At 42.9% G+C, this 19,914-nt stretch overlaps 2 protein-coding genes across 3 annotated transcripts; both read left to right on the top strand.

Moving 5' to 3' along the window:
• Positions 1-387: 387 nt before the first annotated feature.
• LOC307243125 (annexin A1-like) lies at positions 388-7,086 on the top strand. The gene is made up of 11 exons (XM_080017781.1): positions 388-492; positions 1,430-1,535; positions 1,942-2,036; positions 2,964-3,077; positions 3,447-3,537; positions 4,047-4,183; positions 4,294-4,387; positions 5,307-5,402; positions 6,234-6,292; positions 6,406-6,528; positions 6,623-7,086. Exons 1-11 carry the CDS (start codon positions 424-426, stop codon positions 6,677-6,679), a joined length of 1,041 nt encoding a protein of 346 aa, XP_079873907.1. The 5' UTR covers positions 388-423; the 3' UTR covers positions 6,680-7,086.
• Positions 7,087-8,035: 949 nt separating this feature from the next.
• Positions 8,036-19,694, top strand: slc30a5 (solute carrier family 30 member 5). 2 transcript variants are annotated; one of them, XM_080017779.1, is made up of 17 exons: positions 8,036-8,506; positions 9,156-9,278; positions 9,370-9,436; positions 10,575-10,660; positions 11,122-11,209; positions 11,817-11,904; positions 12,027-12,103; positions 12,620-12,790; positions 12,941-13,229; positions 13,497-13,705; positions 14,270-14,427; positions 14,895-15,024; positions 15,809-16,076; positions 16,804-17,030; positions 18,167-18,295; positions 19,238-19,422; positions 19,673-19,694. In XM_080017779.1, the coding sequence occupies exons 1-16, from the start codon at positions 8,430-8,432 to the stop codon at positions 19,406-19,408; spliced, it is 2,358 nt and encodes a 785-aa protein (XP_079873905.1). In that variant the 5' UTR covers positions 8,036-8,429; the 3' UTR covers positions 19,409-19,422; positions 19,673-19,694. The 2 variants fall into 2 exon arrangements, with proteins under 2 accessions (XP_079873905.1, XP_079873904.1); XM_080017778.1 differs by lacking the exon at positions 19,673-19,694 and having other exon boundaries at positions 19,238-19,503.
• Positions 19,695-19,914: the final 220 nt, after the last annotated feature.

The following is a 19,914-nucleotide window of genomic DNA, read 5'->3' as shown; positions in this document are numbered from 1 at the left end:
TGGCATCGAGTGACACCCTTTGTTACAGTTGAACACCTGTAACCCATAACAAAAGATTGAGTTGGTTAAAAAAAAAAAAAGCGGCCCAACAGGTCAGCGCTGCAGGAATTTCTAATTGTCACCCCGAAGGAATGTTGTCACTGAGAACAGCAGAGGGTTCGCCAACCCTGTCGGGACACCTCGGCCCGGGGCCAAAGGGCGGGGGGAAAGGGCGGAGTCGCAGCACGGCATGTCCAATGACGGCGTCAGGTTCTGCCGCCTGCCACTGAGGAGCGTCCCATCTGACACGGGCGAGACCGGGACGATCACTCTTGCTGAGCTGGAATCCCCTTCCTTAGTCTCTGGAGTTTGGATTTTTTATATTTGCTTGAGTTTGCGTTGAAAAAAAACAAAAAAAAACAAAAACCCTTCCCAAGAGCTGAGATGTCTTTCTTCAAGAAGATCTTCAAAAATGTGATCCCGAACCGCAACCCCGATGACGACGACATCTCAGTGAGTACCGGTATGACCAGAAGGAACGGCACCACGGCCGATGTTCCGACGGGCCATTATCCCGAAACCCCAATAGTCTGGAAAATGTCCCATTGGGCATGGACGACGCCCTAACACTAACCCGAACCCCACCCTCACCCTAACCATCACTAACCTTACACCTAAACTTAACCATCTCTAACCCAACATTTTTTGGACTATTGTGGTTTTGGGATAATGGGCCGTCGGAACAATGGGCAGCCACCGAAAGAACACCTGCTAAGCCCTGGGTAAGCTGCAAAAAAAAAAATAATAATAAAAAAATTCACACGATCCATGAGCTATCACATTGAATTTAAAAAGCACAGAAATCTCTTAAAGTCATGAAAGCATATTTGGAGGTAGTCGATGTATTTTGCGAGTCAAGGAATTTTATACCCACTGGTTTTTCAAGCTCTGTTGGATCAGAAGCCCAGGGCGCTTTGCACCTGCTCGCCGTGCCGCTGTCTTGATACAGACAGCCATCATTATCATATCATAATAATCGTTATAATCTCCCCTGAAACCAAACACCGGTGTGTTCCGCCCGCACGCACAAAGTCGACCGAGGGGCAGGGCCGGCCCCGGCCTCTTTGGAGCCCTGGGCGAGATCTGCGGAAGAATCGAATTCTCTCACCAAAACACATGCATCACAGTCTACATGTACAATACACGCATAGTGGCGGTACAAACCATGTATATGTGATGTGGAGTATGTGTATTTCAATTGATCATTGATGCGGTTTAGGGCGTCCAACATCTTCATATTTTGCATTCTAAAAAAACATGCCCCCACGGATGATTGGTGGCCTAGGCGACCGTCTACACGGCCTGTGTTGGTGGTGTAGTACGTTATTCCTTCGTAATGTTCTGCGTCGGCCGCTCCTGCTTTGTGTTTTCTGACCTTGTGTCTTCCTAGGTGCGGGGGGGGATGAAGCACAGGTACTACGGAACGGTGGCCCCGTACCCGCACTTCAGCGCGAGCAGCGACGCCGCGGAGCTGGAGAAAGCCATAGAAACCAAAGGTGAGCGGTCTCGTTCGGATTCAACCCCTTCCATCCACGTCACGCCGCGTTTAGTTTTTTTTCTTCAATTTCAGCCCAGTCTTTCTCTGTCCATCGCGTGAAGCGGCATCTATAGCCACAGCTAATAAGAATCTGAGAAGTATAAGTACATTTTCACTCGCAAGGAACTTTGGGAAAGATTGGTGCATTGCTGAACAGGTGATTGGCATGAAAAGCTTAGCGGTCAGAAAAAAATACAACAAGAACATCCAAATGTACAAATATAGCCTGATTTTCCTAGAAAATAGCAAAAAAAAAAAAAAAAAGTCGAAATATACAGAATATATACAAAAAATACATAAAATAAATAAGCACTTTTTTTTTTTTACCGAATAATTCTAGTGTTCATCTTTATTTCGGTTGGCAGGAGTGGACGAGGACGTCATCATTTCAGTTCTGGTGAACAGGAACAACCAGCAGAGGCAGCAGATCAAAGCGGTGTACGAGGAGTCCACCTCCACGGTGAGCTCCCCTCCGTGCAAAGAAGGAAAGAGCTCAAATTAAAAGTATATTTGATCATTTAAAGTTCCCGAGGCTGAGAGGAGATTTTATTACTATTATAATTATTTTTTTTTTTTAACGAGAGAAAACACAAATCGAAACACAAACATCTTCACTCATCCGACATGAACGTCAATGATAATCTCTATATGCACGAGAACCCCGGGGGGAGGTTTCGGTTGACGTCCTCATCCCGCCCTCTTCAAAGCCTGAAGCCCCCAGACCTCGCGCATTTGCGGCGCAAATAAGGGCCGAGATATTTGACCGAGATTCGTCCTCGGTCTCAACGCCCCACGCCGCGCGGCGCTCTACATCCTGGATCAGGAATAAATCGATCCAAGGCAGAAGGCCGCCTCGTGGACTCCAATATCGTTTGCCGGCTGTTTTTTTAACTTGTGTCTCTGTGATGTCATTACTGAACAGTGGGCCCGTTTGACCGCTGTGAGAACTTTCATTATTATGAGTTCCCCCCCTCTCTATCATCATATCATTAGTTAAAGGAATTTCTATTATTGTTATTTATTTATTTATCTTTTTTTTTGCCTAATCCATATTTTTCGATCATTGGGAGTCAACGGCATCGGAATGTTTTAAATGGACGCAGTGTAACTTCAGTGGAAGGCTGAAGTAATTCGTGTTAAAATGGGGGCGATGGCGACCGCGTGTCCCTGGTGCACAGCGGTGGACGAGGCCGTTCTCTCAGCGATCGATTTTTAAAGACTCCGATCAACCGCTCCCAGTGAGCTTCAAGGTTAAACGAATGCCGAAGGTTTCCTCCCTCTTTCCTGAGTCTTTAGTCATTTATTGGGACAAAGATTTCGACGGCGTTGAACCCCGCCGGCCTCACCTCTCGTATGCCCCGTCTCCCCCGTCCGTCGTCCGTTGCAGCCCCTGGCGGAGGCCCTCAAGTCGGCCCTCAGGTCCAGCCTGGAGGAGGTGGCCCTGGCTCTGCTCATGACGCCCGCTCAGTTCGATGCCCATCAACTCAGGCTGGCCACCAAGGTAAAACACCGACCGGGCGACCGGCGTGTGGCACCGTACCTGATCCCTGAGAAACATGCTGGTTTATTTAAGTTTTCAGTTTTTTAATAACGATACATACCCTTCTTATACCCATTTTCTGGACCACAGGCGTAGGATATGATCATTATCTGTAAATTCAATCCAACTTTATTGGCATTATAATGCGCCAGAGTACAGACACAATGAAAAGTGGGCTTGTATCCCCCTAATGGTTCAAATACTTCACATGGTACTGATTTGTTTATTAAAAAAAAAGAAAGGCAATTTGGTGTTGTTTGCCTGACCATTTCCTTCTGCTGTCCGTCTTTCGTTTTAAATGTTTATCTTTGATGCCGGTTTGTCTAACAGGGCTTGGGCACGGACGAAGACGTCCTCGTGGAAATCCTCGCATCCAGGTCAAATCGTGAGATCCGCGAGATTAAGAAAGTTTTCGAAGAAGGTATGACCCTCCGAAAAAAAAAAAAAAGTACTTTCATATATATAATTATGTATTCGGTACATATTGTAACGGCGGCGGTCAAAGAGGTTTTAAAGTGGAAATCTGGTGGATTTTTGGGTCAGATGGTCAATGTATGGAGCGTAGATGAGGGTGAACCTGGATGTTGGAGGAGTATTTTGAATGGAAAGGTTCTAACGGAATTCTTAGCGTGAACCACCCAACACAGACCAGCTCATGGATTTTAACATCACTAAACGTTATGTTTTCGGCTTTTTGACGACATGCCCCTATCGACTTCATGCGCCTAACAATAAAATAATCCCAGATTTCTGGCATTGGACGTAATCACCTTCGAAATTCGAACCAACAGGAAATAGAATTGTCACGTTCGTCGCTTTAGCTCGATTCCCAATCAGTTGAATTAGGAGGTTTTTGGTCGTTCATCTGTTTTTCTTCAAACCTCTTTAACCGCCTGTGTTCTTGCTGCCGAACGTCCGCGTCCCCCTCAGAATACCAGGAGGAGCTGGAGGAGGTCATCAAGAGCGAAACCAGCGGAGACTTCACCACGGCTCTCCAGGCCCTGCTGCAGGCCTCCAAGGACGAGGACGAGGAGGTGGACATGGACCTGGCCCAAAAGGACGCAAAGGTCAGGAACGTCTCCCGGCGGAGGAGGGCGGATAAACGGATAAGGGCCGCAGCCAGGGGGAGGGTGGTGACGACGGGCGCTGTAAAGGAGTGCCGCCCTGTGTGTTCCAGGCTCTGTTCGAGGCCGGCGAGAACACCAAAGGGACGGACGTCAACGTCTTCATCGCCATCCTCACGACCCGCAGCGCCCCACAGCTCGCCAAAAGTCAGTGTGTTCGGAAAACTCGGGTGATTTTCGGAGCTGGACTTTATAGTTTTCCTTTTTTTTTCTTTTTTTTTAAAAGGGCCACGCGCAGAAGGGCCACGTTTCAAACCGAGAACATGCACCAGACAAACTGGCGCGACCACACCCGATGAGAACACGCCCATGAGTGGAGCATGAACACAGACAGACGCTGAGACCTTTATAAAAACTACCTTGGACACGTGCAATTGTCAATTTATTTATATGATCATGAGACAAAAAAGGCTTTAAAATTGCATAATATATATATATATATTTCAATTATTTAAAAATTCTCTAACAACTTTGCAAAGATAAAAGCTTCAGACCTTTCTTGACTGCAAGGCAGGCAGTGCATGGATACTCTTCCTCAAATTATTTACGTTTCAACACATGACTGAATATGGTAAACATTATTATAGATCAGTGGTTCTCAACCTTTTTTTATTAGTGAGAAGAGAAGATTCTTTGTTTCAGCTGAGTACCCCCTTCACCGGCATCGAGAGAGAAAAAAATAAAATGAACATAAATGATGCACTGTATGTGCTTCATATGTGTTTTTTTTTAAACCTTATATATGACCAATATATTTTTTCTAACAATTTATTTTTTATTTTTGGAGTACCCCCTGCAGTACTGCTAGGGGTACAAGTACCCCCATTTGAGAAACACTGTTAAATCACCGACATGGAGACGTTTTCGCAGTGTTTTCCGGAATGTGGTAAAAAGCACAGAAATTGTATTAAAAAATAATAGTATGGTTATTCAACTGCTATGTTTCATCACTTGTGAGTATGCAAATTCTACTTTTTCCTAATTCCCTGTTTAAATGAATACTGCGTTGTGTAAGGCAAAAGTGCATTTCCCGCAAATATTCACTGTGCGTCATTTTACTCCCTAGCCTTCCAGAGGTATTCTAGTGTAAGTGACATCAACCTGCCCAAAGCCCTGGACCTGGAGCTGAAGGGAGACATTGAAGACTGCCTCATTGACATCGGTATGGAGGACTTGTTTACTTATCTTCTCTCTGATACAAGCCGTTATAAACCTCATACGTTTGGGGGACAATACACACACATTGAATTTGAAGAGCATCGCAGAAGATCTCTCAGTACATATCACTGCACAAATTAACTCGAAGGGGAAGGGGGAAAAAAAAAAAAATATATATATATATATATATAGATATATATATATATCTATATATATATATGCATATATATATAGATATATATATAGGAACTGAACTGAACTGTATATATATATATATATATAGTCAGGCAGGCTTGATATGTTGTACCATAAATAAATGTTCGGCACCTCATGCGTTTTATCAGGTTTTTATTGACTCTTTTGGACTACCGCGAATCAGGTGTTTTTTGCTACGTCCGCAATAACCTGAGAGACTAGAAACAGGAAGTTGAGACGCTTCCTACCAGCAACTCGCTGTTGAAAACCTGACGTGCTGTGGCAATTACAAAAAAAAGTAATCTCCATTCAATTGTCTATTACTGTTACTTAAAACATGTTCAATGTGTACTAGGAGAGCGTTATTTTTAAAGGTTTAAACGTTTGCCCCATCGGGCTGCATGTTAGCACAGTGAGAAGCTGCAGCAGAGTGGTTAGTTTCTCAGCAGTAAAGCGTTCAGCGAGGCTGTGCTGTGAACAGTTGTAAATTATGTAAACCAACATTTTAACGAGGCCCCCGGTTAAAAAACGGCCGACCTATCGTGCAACAAACAAAATGAAGGCCGGTTTGTTTGCTTTTTGTTTTTTTTGTTTTTTTTTTGTCATTTTGTGACTGCTGCGTTTTCCATCCGATGCGCAGTGAAGTGCGCCTGGAGCAAGCCGGCTTTCTTCGCCGAAAAGCTTCACCTGGCTATGAAGGTAAGGACGCCATTTCGAACGCCCCGGTCCGTTCCCGCCCTGTTCCCCTCTCCGTTTGGATGTATTTAAACGTTTTTTTGGGGGTTTTTTTTCTGGATTTTTCGCTTCGCCAGGGCTACGGCACCTGTGACCGGACTCTGATCAGAATCCTGGTGAGCCGCTCGGAAGAGGACCTGAGGAAGGTCATCGACGAGTACAGGGTCATGTACGGGACGACTCTACAGGAAGACATCCTGGTGAGGCGCCAGCCACCGCCACCGCACGCCGGCACGGCCAAAATGTTGCAGCGGTGGCGGGTGATTTAACCGAATGCCTGTCTTTTCTCCACAGGCGGACACCAAGGGAGATTATAAGAACATTCTGCTGGGGCTGTGCGGACCTGTCTGAGCGCTGCCGCCGGCCTCGCTGCGGAGGCAGCCCTCCGTGTTTAAACCCTTGTTTAAACACATGTTTGGATGAGGGAACAAACGGAGGAGCTTTCGTATAACACTGTCAAGCTGTGTTATACATATCATATTAAACAAACTAAAAATACCGCGGCTGAATACACGGTGCTTGTCTCGCTGAATAATGTGGTAATAAACAACCCATGCCAACATTTGGAGTTTATTGTGCCAAGGTTTAACAAAACAACATTTCAAATAGTCATCTGTGTCATCTCAATAGCAGGGAGTTGTAAGTAGGCCTGTTGCATGACATTCTATTATCGATGGCGTCTGAATAAATACCGATTCAATTATTTTGATTTTTTTTCTTTTTACTCAAAAATGAGATGGATTGCCTATGATAGTGTCATATCACCAGTTATTATGAGAAACCTTATGGAGGTTGGTGTGGCCAGTGTGGCGGGTGTAAGTATTAATATCAGTATAGTATAGTGTAAATCTAGGGTTATTGTGAAAAATAATTGTGTGGAGCAGAGTTGGCTCACTCTCTTTAAAATATCAAGAGGTGAAAAGTTGCACGTTTTATCAAATATAACATTTTATTCTGGTGAAGTGAATTTTTTTTTTCAATTGTAGCCGTCCAGATTGTTGATTGGGCCGCTTGTGCAGAGAGCATATGAAATCTGAAATGATTATGCGTGTGTGTGTGTGTGTGTGTATATATATTATACTGTACTATCAGGTTGTAATAAATACATGAGTAGTAGTAGTATCAGAAGAAAGATCTTTACAGAAAATACTACAATCCAAAATGTCTGGATGAATAGTACCTATAAGGAAAGGAATATACTGATAAGACATTTGAGTCACGCAATTAGTGGTGCCAATTGAAACGATCAGCAAGCTCTGATTGGTTGTTTCAACTAATTATAAATTCCTCAGCTACTTACACTTAAACACTTTTAATCGACTTCGGAGGTTTTGGCAACAGTGCAAAGAGTAATGAAGCGTTTCCGTTGTATTAATCAAATCACAATAAAAAAATAAATAAAAAAAAAAGACTTCACTGTTATCTTTGATGATAATTGAAAGAGAACAAAGGTAGAAAACAACCGATTTTTTTTTTTTTTATTCTACAAAATCGATAGTTATTTATAAAAATAATATCAAAATGTACATTTAGTTATAGAGTTAAAATACAACAATATAGATATATATATTTATTTATTTTTTCCAAATAAAAATAAGGAACGAAAGAGGCATGCGCATGCGCAGTGGCCGTGAGCCGCGCAGGAGTGACCCTCCCGAACACATCCGTGACGTGGACCGTTTACCGTTTCCGGAAGTGTGGCCCCAGCAGCTGCGATGGAGACTTTAATTCTCTGACCGAAAACGTCGATTTACCAACTAATCAGCGACTCCGTGTAACCGGCCGCTCGTTCGATTAGTCGAGTGCACGTAGGCTCTCACTAACGTGGCTACGCAGCGTACAGGAAGGTTCTCTTAAACTCCCAATGGCGTGCCAGGGGGACGGCTAGCTAACAGGCTGGTAAACCGGTAGTAGCCTACGTTGTGATTATTATATTGACTTGGCTCGTACTTAACGATGGGGGCTTTCGTGAGAACAGTGGGACGATAGTCGGAGATTTTTCAAGATGTTCTCCTCGCACCGTAGTGCCACGGTGTGATATGACACGGTGTATTTAGCCACGAATCTGCTGTGGTTGAAGGGAAGTCCTGCATTCAACGACATGGACATGGAGGAAAAGTACAGCAGCAACATGCTGTCCAGCGGGAGGCTGGGGATGGTGGAAGTGCCCAGCTCCAGGTGAGAACATTTAAAAAGTCAGACAGAGGGATGGATGGATGGGTTGAAGTTGCAGCAGCTCACGTCTAGAAACAACAGACAACAAATGAATGACTGGAAATGACAACCAGTCTTCAAAATCACGTCACTCTCGTTGTATCCGAAAAACAATACTCAGTTGTATTTCAGGTCAGGTTTATTAAAATTCATCTTATTTGCTTCACTCTTTATTTCATAAGTTATTGTATAGGACTGTATATTTCATTTTTTGGACATGGCCTTTTATTTTTCAGGTCACAGCTCTAAGCTTTTATTGTATATTGGCAGATGTAATGTAATGTAAAGATGTTTTTTAGATCTTGCTTAATTATTATTTTGCCTATTGTTTTGATGTGAGCTGCTGGGACATTGCAATTTTCCTTCACGAATGAATAAATTATCCATCTATCTATTTATCTATCTGCATTGTTACTCAGTATCAAAAAGTAAACAAATAGTGAGTACGCTGAATCAGTACATCCCCGGATCTACACGCAAACTGCCCTTCTGAGAATATTTTGACATCTGAGAGGGCCAACTTCTTTAAAATGTCTGTTAATCTTCATTGCTCTGTGGTGCCTGTATCGGCGCATACCTGCAACCATACTTACCTTTTTATCCTCTTTTTCAGGTTAACCAGGTACTTGGTACTACTACTCATCTCCAAAGTCCTCAAAGCTCTTGGGATTTTCGAGTCCTACGACATTCTCAAAGTTGTACACATCGTCCACTTTATTTTTATACTTAAATTGGGGTGAGTAGATCGACATGTCTATGTTTGTGAATGAAATGTAATGGTTCATACAAAGAAACGGGCTGACAGATATGTTTATTCTTTTTGTCAGGAGCGCTGTTATTTTGCTCTTCTTCCAAAAGCCTTTCTCTTCGGGGAAAATCATTTCAAAAACACAGGTTTGTTGAATTTCTGGTTCTTTATCTGCTCCAGATCTCTGTCTGAGTTTGTTTCTTTCTTGTTTTTCCTGTCTCTATTTTTGTAGATCCGCCCTATCTGTATCACTGGCATCATTCAGGAAGCATAGTTTAAAAAGGCTAATATACACTGTTCAGCCACAACATTAAAACCTCTGACAAGTGAAGTGAATAACATTGATCATCTTGTTCCAATGACACCGGTCAAGGGGTGGGATATATTTGGCAGTTAGTGAACAGTCAGTTCTTGAAGTTGATGTGTTGGAATTGGGGAAAATGGTCAAGTGTAAGGATCTGAGCCACTTTGACAAGGGCCAAATTGTGATGGCTAGACGACTGGGTCAGAGCATCTCAAAAACGTCAGGTCTAGTGGGGTGTTCCCGGTATGCAGTGGTTAGTAGCTACCAAAAGTGATCCAAGGAAGGACAACCGGTGAACCGGCGACAGGGTCATGGGCACCCATGGCTCATTGATGCACGTGGGGAGTGAAGACTAGCCCGTTTGGTCCGATCCCACAGAAGAACTACTGCATCACAAATTGGTGTATAAGTTAATGCTGCTATGATAGAAAGGTAACAGAACACACAGTGCATCACAGCATACTGCGTATGGGACTGTTTAGCTGCAGAGCTGTTTTGGTGGCACCAGGGGGACCAACACAATATTAGGCGGGTGATTTTAATGTTGTGGCTGATCGGTGTAGTGTACAAAATATATTTTCATTGTATTTTGTAGAAGTCACCTGTTCACGACCAGACAGATCAAATAATAAAGACCATTTAAAGCGATCTAAAACTGAGAAAAATACAACAATATAATAACATTTCAAAAAGACAACCGAAACAAGACAGGACACACGCCTCGAATCTCAATAATCAATAGATCAGTTTCTAAAACTGGTGTAGGTTTCACATCTTAGTTTGACCTCTTGCTGCAATTAGGGCAAAGTCACTAAAAAGCCCCTTTTCCCCAATTCAGAGGCAGATCGAGTCACATCAACACCAGAAACTACTACTGATCTATCCCTCGTCTATACAAACAAACCCTTTTATTGTACTTTAGGAAACATGGGGCAGTACGGAATTATTTTTTCTATTCTCTTTGTGCTTTCTCATTTCAGTGGATAAAGTTACTGAAACACGCCGTCATCAGCTGCGTTATATCCCTGTTGGGCTTTTTTGGGCTCACACTCTGCGGACCTCTGAGGTAATGTGTTTAAAATGTCTTGTTTACACCCCGTTTTAACACGTGACTTGTTAAGTAAGATGACCTTTGAGGAGGCCGGTTTGAATCTGAGAGCCTTTTTACGACTCAAAATGCGTATTAGCACGTGTGGCTTCCATCATTGCTCACACACCATCGGGTGGTGTCTCAACAAGGCCAATGCATTTCAATTTGATTTTAACTGGTATGTAATGCGATGGCTGCAATCATATCAAGAGTGCTTCTTGAGTGACTTTAAACATCTCATTTCTATGGGATGTTGCTGGTTTAAAGCCGCGACAAGAAACGTATATACATTTATACACTCGGCAAGCAAGAAGTTTTAACAGAACGTCAAGTATAACTCTGCCCAAATTTCCACATTCTTCTATATCGTCATGCAGAAATAAGTGCCTCCTCAGGTGTTGAACAGTCAATGACAGTCCTTGTCGTTTCTTTTGCAGGACGTTGCTGCTTTTTGAGCACAGTGACGTGGTCGTCATCGCTCTTCTCGGCGTCCTCTTCACAAACTCTGGTGGAGGGCCCTCCAAGGTAAGGGGCTGTCCCTTCCCTCGTCAGAAAAACTCCCCCGCTAATTGTTTTCACGCGCTGATGGTATGGTCACACCGCCGGCGCACACGGCTGCAATGCATTTGAATTTGTGGGGATGGTAGCTCAGGCGGTAGAGCTGGTGGTCTAGTGATCTAAAGGTTGCTGGTTCGATCCCAGTATCCTCCTGCTAGCATGCTGTAGTGTCCTTGAGCAAGACACTTAACCCCTTATTGCTCCTGATGGCTGCGTCCGTCGGTGTTTGAACAATTGTAAGTCGCTTTGGATAAAAGCGTCTGCTAAATGAAATGTAATGTAATGTAATGAAACGGGGCGCGGCCTCATCTGGTTGCTGGGGGCTGAGCCACGACCAGCAGAAGAGCTCGCAGCTTCACGGCGACAAGGAAAGATGAGCAGATTTCAACTTTATGCAAATGAGCGGCCTATCATTGTTATTTTCAAATATATACTGTCTACTATACTGTCAACTAATCTAAACAGTCTTAAGTATTTTGATCTTCTGCAATACGTCTCCTATTTAGTACTCTAATCCAGTAACTCAAATCTTGGTTGCTATGTTTAAATGTGTGTATTTTCTTCATCCTCGCAGACCAGAGGTGCGGCCTTCTTCATCATCGCTGTGATTTGCCTCCTCCTCTTCGACAACGACGACCTCATGGCCAAGATGGCGGAGCACCGTATCCTTTTCCCTGCTTCTACACCTTTAACCAATGACTCCACGTTGGTGTTTCTACTCGTTTACGGCTCATGATGGCTTTTCAACATATTCCAATTTTTCCTCGACTCTTTATTTAACCAGCCGAGGGACACCACGACAGCGCCCTCACTCACTTTCTTTACACTGGGATCGCCTTTTTAGGTGTAGCAGATCACAAGGTAAGCCCAAGCGCATTCGACACATTTATGTGCGTTGTTTATTTAGCATGTAGATGTACATTTGCATCTCACAAAAATATTTAAGAATTTATTTTAAAAGTTTAAATTAAGAGTTTCAAATGATGCTGATGCATGTATTTCCTCCATCTTGTGTTTTGGGTTTTTAAAGGAAATTGCTAGTAGAGGCTATAGGAGACCGTTAGACTAGTCCAAGTAAGTGCTATTAAATAGCCCAAGTAAAAGGGATGATTATTTTATAATGTCAACACATTGATATTGCACCTATAATGTAAATTTAGCTTGTAAATTTTTTTTTTTTTATTATTGTTATTTTTTTATATATATTTATATTATTTATAAGTCTTGACTTTTAATTGTTAATAATTACATATGTATTTATTCACAATTAAATTTGAGCTTGCCCTTTTCGAGTGAGAAGTGAAGTATTTCAAATGAAATTTTTTTTACCGGGACTTCCACCGGTTCATTTCATTTCCCCCCCTGCGTTTCTGTCAGGGAGGAGTGGTGTTGCTGGTGGTCTCCCTGTGCCTGAAAGTGGGCTTCCACACGGCATCGAGGAAGTTATCGGTGGAGATCGGTGGAGCCAAACGCCTCTACGCCCTGGACAACCTGGTGTCAAGCGTGGTGCTGCTGCCGTGGGTCATCGTGCTGTCTGCCACGACAGAGGTAAGTGGAGGGAGCCAGACACAGTGTTTAGCCATTTCTTTCCCCTTGCTGGTAAAACCTAATCTGCATTTAGGATATTTAAATATAAACCTACGTCTATATATTCATACCTATATGAATTGAACCTCTGTGTTTTTCACCCCAATCCAGAGCAAGGTGGAGTCGTGGTCGGCGCTCATCCTGCCTCTGGCCATGATCATCTTCTCGGTGATGATCTTGGAGTTCTACGTGGAGTCCGTCTGCGCCGCCAAGATGGAGATGCCGCGGTGCGCCCAATACGGCACCGTCTCGCTGCTGCTCAGCGCCCTGCTGCTGGCCAACTTCTGGACCCACCCGCTGACCGACCAGCTGCGCTCCATGAGCAAGCCCCCCCAGCAGGAGAGCACGGAGCACGTGCTGTCCGGAGGGGTGCTGGTCAGCGCCGTCTTCTTCATCCTATGTAAGGTCATCGCACCGCGCCACGTCGCTTAGGGTGGATCATTGTTTTCGTGTCGGCTTTGTGTGTCCTGGTGCTGTAGAATGTTTGTTTATAGAGTCTGTAAACATGTCGTGCATCAGCTACGTCAGCTTTCTACTCCGTCTCCCAGTCGGTGAAAACTTACCAAATCGGAGAGTATTAAAAAATGTTATTCAACATTTTATTCCCACGTTTTCCAACTTTACTTTGTTCCGCCTGCGTCCGACAAGTGCCTGCCCTTCGTTTCAGCTTCCAGTATTCTGTCCTCCCCGTCCAAGAAGGGCCAGAAGGGCACGCTGGTGGGCTACTCGCCGGAAGGGACGCCGCTGTACAACTTCATGGGCGACGCCCTGCAGCACACGTCCCAGAGTCTCCCCCGCTTCATCAAGGACTCGCTCAAGCAGATTCTGGAGGAGTACGACTCCAGACAGATTTTCTATTTCCTCTGCTTGAACCTGGTATGCACCAATCTTCAGGCAGGAGGCTGTTTACTCCCGGGGCATAGATACAGGCAGAGTCTCAGGGGGTTTTGTGGCACATTTTCTAAAGCTCAAAATCTTTGACTAATTGTTGAATATAAATATTTTTCTACTTTCTCCTCATACGATGAATCATGGTAGAGTAGACTTTTAATCCCTTTCAGGCTTGTATGGTATTTTATTTAGTTTTTTGTGCCATGTTGGTCATTTAGCATTAAGGTTTTGATCAATAAACTTCTGTGTACAACCATGCTTTCAAAGTGTTTTGGAAAAGAGCATCAGCCAAACCTTCCAAGTCATTTTAGAAAAAAAAAATCTATGTTGGAAGCATGAACTTGAAAGTATGGATGGGGTCAGGTTCTCAAGCTTAGAATATTATATATAGGCTACATTATAGAAGTTACATTTAGTGTTTTGATTGTCTGCTGCTGTGTTGTTTTACTGGTTTGAGGCTGAATCTTGATTCCTGATTAGCCTCCGCTTCTGGAATGTAAAGGGGGAAAAAAAAGAAGTTATTTTTTGTTTTTTCTGTTGCTTCTCCAGGCGTTTACGTTCGTCGAGCTGTTCTACGGCGTGTGGACCAACAGCCTGGGCCTGATATCCGACGGCTTCCACATGTTGTTTGACTGCTCTGCTTTAGTCTTGGGGCTTTTCGCTGCCCTCATGACCCGCTGGAAAGCCACCAGGATCTTCTCATATGGGTAAGGTGATATGATACTTAACGCTGCCTTGTCGTTTTTGTTTTTCCTTATTTTAATGCAGCACTTATTGATTATTGCGATCTCTTTGTACACTTCACCGCACACACTAATAAATGGCGATGTCGTTTTTGTAGAGTGCAAAATATATATATATATATATATATACTCACTTAAATTGGTAAGGGTGAATATTAATATTTTGTGAAATTATTGTTCATTCCACAACTTTGTAAAAATGTCAAATTGCATACATGAAAAATTTTAAATTGCAAAATTGCTGGTGATCCCTGCAATCCCTTTAAGGAGGCTTGGGTGTAAGACCTCTGCTTTACACAACTGTAGAATCATTAATATTCCCACTGGAATGGAAAATAACAAAGTATTGTATAATATGATATTCAATCTACATCTTCGACACAAAAGATATTCATACGATGAGAGGAATCAGACCTGTGTTTGTTTTTCAGGTTTGGTCGCGTTGAAATTCTCTCTGGCTTCATCAACGGCCTGTTTCTGATGGTGATTGCCTTCTTTGTGTTCGTGGAGTCAGTGACGCGGCTGGTCGATCCTCCCAACATAAACACAGACATGCTGACGGTGAGTCCACTGGTGCTGCCTGATGGGGCTGTAGCCCAGCAGTGTATTTGGAAAAGAATGTGCAATGTTTAATTTGATATTGTTTTTTTGTAAAAGTGTAGGTAACAACGAATGCATGTATATTCTAAATAATAGTAATTCATAAAGGAGAAAGTAATAAATAAGAATTTGATTTAGTTTATAGTAAGTAATAAATAAATAATAATACATATGTAATGAATATATCTAAAAATGATCAAAATACATGCTTGAATATATTAAAGAATCATACAGGCTACAAACTGAGTTTTAGACAATTTTCTAGTCGACACATGCTTCTTCTCAGTTTTGGGAAAATTCTAACAATATAGTGCGAAATCAACCTTAAAATGATCTCCTGGTCATTGTGGTAACTCATAGTTTTGCCAAATGTATTTGATCTTGTTCTCAAAATCTCTTATTTTTTTATTTGTTACTTCCATGTTAAAGCAATGGCGCTTCCACCTTTTTAAAATGGAATAAACACACAAAAAAACCCAAATATGGTAAACCAAATGGGTTGCCGTACTTGTCAGTGGGGCCAGGAGATTATTCTACGGTAGGTTTCTCCCCATATTGTTAAAATCTTAGAAAACCACAACATTGTTCATCAGGAAAATATTCAATAATGTAAAATGTGTGTGTTGACTGGTAAACGGGCTGAAACTGAATTTGACACCGCTATGGTTCTTATATCTTTTAATATGTGATATTTATTCCATCCTCATCAGATATTGATTGATCTCCGTCCATATCTCTTCCACAGCCGGTGTCCGTGGGCGGGCTGCTGGTCAACCTGGTGGGCATCTGTGCCTTTAGCCACGCCCACGCCCACGCCCACGGAGGGGGAAAAGCCTGCTCATCACATGATCACGGCCAGTCACACGGGCACAGCCACAGCGAGCACGGCCACGGCGGTCACGGGCACTCCCACGGAGGGCACGGGCACTCCCACGGAGGGCACGGGCACTCCCACGGTGGTCACGGGCCCTCCCACGGCTCGGGTGGCGGAGGAATGAACGCCAACATGAGAGGTGACGGATCATACTGACACGGTGCTGGGATGCACATGGACCAACCAGCCACTGTAGGGGCGAGTTGGGGGTGGTTTGGAGTGTTTGGCCATTTTGAAAGGCATAACACAAAGCTGTTTCATGATCAAGCACACCTTCATGTCTTATTTAACTTTGACAGTAGCAAAGTTATCCTTATCGATGATGTGCAATTGGCTTGGAAACATTTCCATTCCAAAGTACAAACCACTACCGTACGGTCATAGTGATTCTCCAAGATATGGAGATAATGTATCTCTGATGAGCGGTAGATCCAGCTCCTTTTTAAAAACTAAAGTACCGTGACTGCTTTAGAGGTGTAGCAGATTAAAATGTAGAGATATTTGCTTTGAAATATAGTGGAGTAATAGTGTAAAGTCTCTGAAAGTGAGTACACTTTCCACCACTGGACATCCTCCATTTCATAAATACAGAATTAAAGGTTGAGGTAGCCCCCTGGGTGTCTTCTTATCTTGCTGCCCTGCCTTCATCATAAATACACATACATACACACACACATACATACACACATACATACACACATACATACATACATACATACATACATATAAATTAATGGCAAAGAAAGGAGAACAACCACCGCAAATTCTTACAAAACCTGAAACTGTGTCTTTCTAGTGTGTGTGGCGCTGTCCGGTCTATACAATAAACCAATAAAATAACAATTTCTTCCTGCCTCGTTCTCCAGGGGTTTTCCTGCACGTGCTGGCCGACACCTTGGGCAGCGTCGGCGTGATCATCTCCACCATCCTCATCCGCCAGTTCGGCTGGCTGATCGCCGACCCCATCTGCTCGCTCTTCATCGCGACCCTCATCTTCCTCAGCGTCATTCCGCTGCTGAAGGACGCCTGCGAGGTCCTCCTGCTGCGGGCGCCACCGGAGCACGAGAAGGACCTCAACAAGGCTCTGGAGAAGGTGAGGCTGCGTACCATCACGTGTCTCTGGGTGACTCACTGAATGCAGTTTTACTAATTTCTCCTACCAAAAGTTAACCTCATTTAAAGAAACACACCATCGTCAAATTTAGTTTGAGCCTGTTTACAAGATGGCACACATATTTTACATCACTGACCATTTTCCTGATGGAAGTTCACATTTTTACACATTTAATATAGTCTCCATTTTCCTGTTGTTGTTATTATTATTATTATTATTATTATTATTTTTTAATATATATTTTATTAACATTATTAATATTAGCAATAATAATAATTAATTTATTCTCTCAAAATTCCAATTATATTGTGAGAATCCTTCAAATTATCTCCTGCTCCAAAGTTACTAAATATAAATATATTTTGTATTTGTTAATTCCATGTTAAAGCGATGTTTATTTTCTGCCTTGTCATGGAATTGAACACAAAATATTGCAAAATCAACCGACTTGTATCACAAAAATGTGTTACTATCATTGTCAACCCGTCCAAAAGATCATTCTAAGGTAAGTTTTTCCACCGTATTGTTGGGAGTTTTCCAAAACCTCAAAATAGAGACAATATTAAAAACCTAATCATGCATGTGGTGACTGGTAAAAAGGCTTAAGCACGTGCACTAGGGGGCAGTGTTGCGTTTACTAAACCAACAAGGAAAGGAAACAAAGAAACCAGGACCTCATTATTATGTTTGGAAAGAGCTTCCTTCAAGTGTTTGTGTGGACAAACATCTGCAAGTCGCTCATCAAGCTGCTCCATTTTTAGCCTGAACTTGTTCTATTTGGGTTTTTGTTTAGTTTCCACGTTGGATGCGCGGCCCGACGCCATCATCGTAGCTGACATTTTGTGAGGCGGGCTCAGTGGCGCCTTGGCGAGCTACACATGTTTAGGCGTTTCTGAGCAGAAGCATGTTTCACTGTGTCTGGGCTCCAAAAATGAAGCATCAGCTTGTCGTGAGATGGATAGATAGATACTTTATTCCCAGTAGCTCACTTCAAAAACAATAGGCAGTAATAATAACAAATTATGGAATAAAAAATCTAAAATGTCAATATTTGCTTGAATCTACTACTCCCGGGTTGAGTTCTTATTTATTTAATTTCAATTGTTCTCTTTCAGATTGAAAAGATCGAAGGTGTTCTGTCGTACAGAGATCCCCATTTCTGGCAGCACTCGGCCAGTGTCATCGCGGGGACCATCCACCTGCAGGTGATGGCGGACGTGGTGGAGCAGAGAATCGTACAGCAGGTATAGATGCAGCATCGGTGGATGTTGTGTTTTGAAAGTCACATTTTGGTTCAACAAATCCACGTGTTAGTTCAAATATAAATTGTAACAAAATCCACAAGTGAGGCGTAGCTTGCGGGGCTTGTTCTATCAGACAACTGGACGGCGCCACATGCTTCCACGCCCTTATTTGGCCGGCCAATCCAAGCGGCCGGTCCCACCTTCCTGCTGGCTTTGCTGCCGGCTCTGCTGCCGGCCCTGCTTCCTGTTTTGCTGCCTGTTTTGCTGTCTGCTTTGCTGCCTGTTTTGCTTTGCTGCCTGCTTCCCTACCTCCTTGCTGTGCTACCTCCACCTCCCCTGCATCCTGAGCTCATCACTCCTGTATTTCAGCTCATTAAAGATGCCGGTGTCTGCTGTACACCGCCGGCAGTGACACAGTTCATAGATGGATAGATAGATACTTTATTCATCCCCAGAGGGAAAATAACAGTATCAGAGCAGCTCACATCAAACAGGCAATATAATAAAAAAATATAACAAGCTTTTTTTTTTTTTTTTTTTTTTCAAATATTTCAATTTTCTTTAACTGTACACAATAAAATATGGCAATATACACAAAACCTCAACCATTCATGTACAATAAATTTTTGTTAGTAAATATGGTCACACCCAAAGTTAATGTTAATTATGTATATTTTTTAAATACAACATTACATTTGTTTTAAACTAGGTTCCAGTCACTGTAGTTTGCGAGCTGCTTAGCAACACTGGCTTCTGGTTGGTGTCGGAACAAAATTTGCCGCCCGTGTTGAACATTTCCTGTTTCCGACTCACCTTCGAAATGAGGCTTCCGCCGAGTTGTCGTTTGTCGAATTCAGTGCAAAGGCGGCTTTACGGTCCAATTATCTGTGTACGATGATTCTTTTGGCCTACCTGAAGTTCGTAGCGTTTTCCCTCTTTCAGGTAACGAGCATTTTAAAGGACGTGGGGGTGAACAACCTGTCGGTGCAGGTGGAGAAGGAGGCGTACTTCCAGCACATGTCTGGCCTGAGCACGGGATTCCACGAAGTTCTGGCGATGACGCAGCAGATGGAGTCAATGAAATACCTGAAGGACGGGACGTGCATCATGTGACGTCCCCTCCAGGGGTCAGGGCTTTTCCTTTTCTTTCCTTTTATTCATTTAAATGTATATCTTTGTGATTTGTGTAAAATAAAACAGCATATATTGATTTTAACCCGGTGTAGGATGTTTATTTTTTTAAATTTATTTTTATTTTGGCTAATCCAGTAATATTATATTTTTGTTAATATTCTGGTGGTTACGTACATTTCCAACAGCACTCATCATTTGGCCCAAAGCCAAAACAAACCTGGATTTTTTTGTTTTCTGTTCCAGTGTTGCAGACACGTTGCAGCTGTGCTGTTTTGGGTCATCGCTGAGTTGTGTTCCAGGATGCTCCCATGTGCAGAATTTCCAAATTAGTTCTATCATCTAAAAATCAAACTGATTATGATGGACATACATTCATGTTTTATTTATGTTATTATTTATTTTTTCCCCCAATCCCCAAATATGTAAACTGTATGCTTCTATTCTATTTCTACCAGTATGTTATACCTATTCACGGAGCATCGGAA

This window comes from Zeus faber (assembly GCF_960531495.2).
Source record: "Zeus faber genome assembly, chromosome: 17".
In the NCBI taxonomy this organism is placed as follows: domain Eukaryota; kingdom Metazoa; phylum Chordata; class Actinopteri; order Zeiformes; family Zeidae; genus Zeus; species Zeus faber.
The sequence above is the reverse complement of the archived record's forward strand: the minus strand, read 5'-3'. Positions and strand labels throughout refer to the sequence as shown.

Bases quoted from the DNA above. Each gene is read 5' to 3' on its own strand.
- LOC307243125 (XM_080017781.1), top strand. From the start codon at position 424: ATGTCTTTCTTCAAGAAGATCTTCAAAAATGTGATCCCGAACCGCAAC. The intron at 3,538-4,046 runs GTATGACCCTCC...CGTCCCCCTCAG, and splicing joins TAAGAAAGTTTTCGAAGAAG to AATACCAGGAGGAGCTGGAG. The intron at 6,293-6,405 runs GTAAGGACGCCA...TCGCTTCGCCAG, and splicing joins AGCTTCACCTGGCTATGAAG to GGCTACGGCACCTGTGACCG.
- slc30a5 (XM_080017779.1), top strand. From the start codon at position 8,430: ATGGACATGGAGGAAAAGTACAGCAGCAACATGCTGTCCAGCGGGAGG. The intron at 10,661-11,121 runs GTAATGTGTTTA...TTTCTTTTGCAG, and splicing joins ACACTCTGCGGACCTCTGAG to GACGTTGCTGCTTTTTGAGC. The intron at 11,905-12,026 runs GTATCCTTTTCC...TTATTTAACCAG, and splicing joins GGCCAAGATGGCGGAGCACC to CCGAGGGACACCACGACAGC.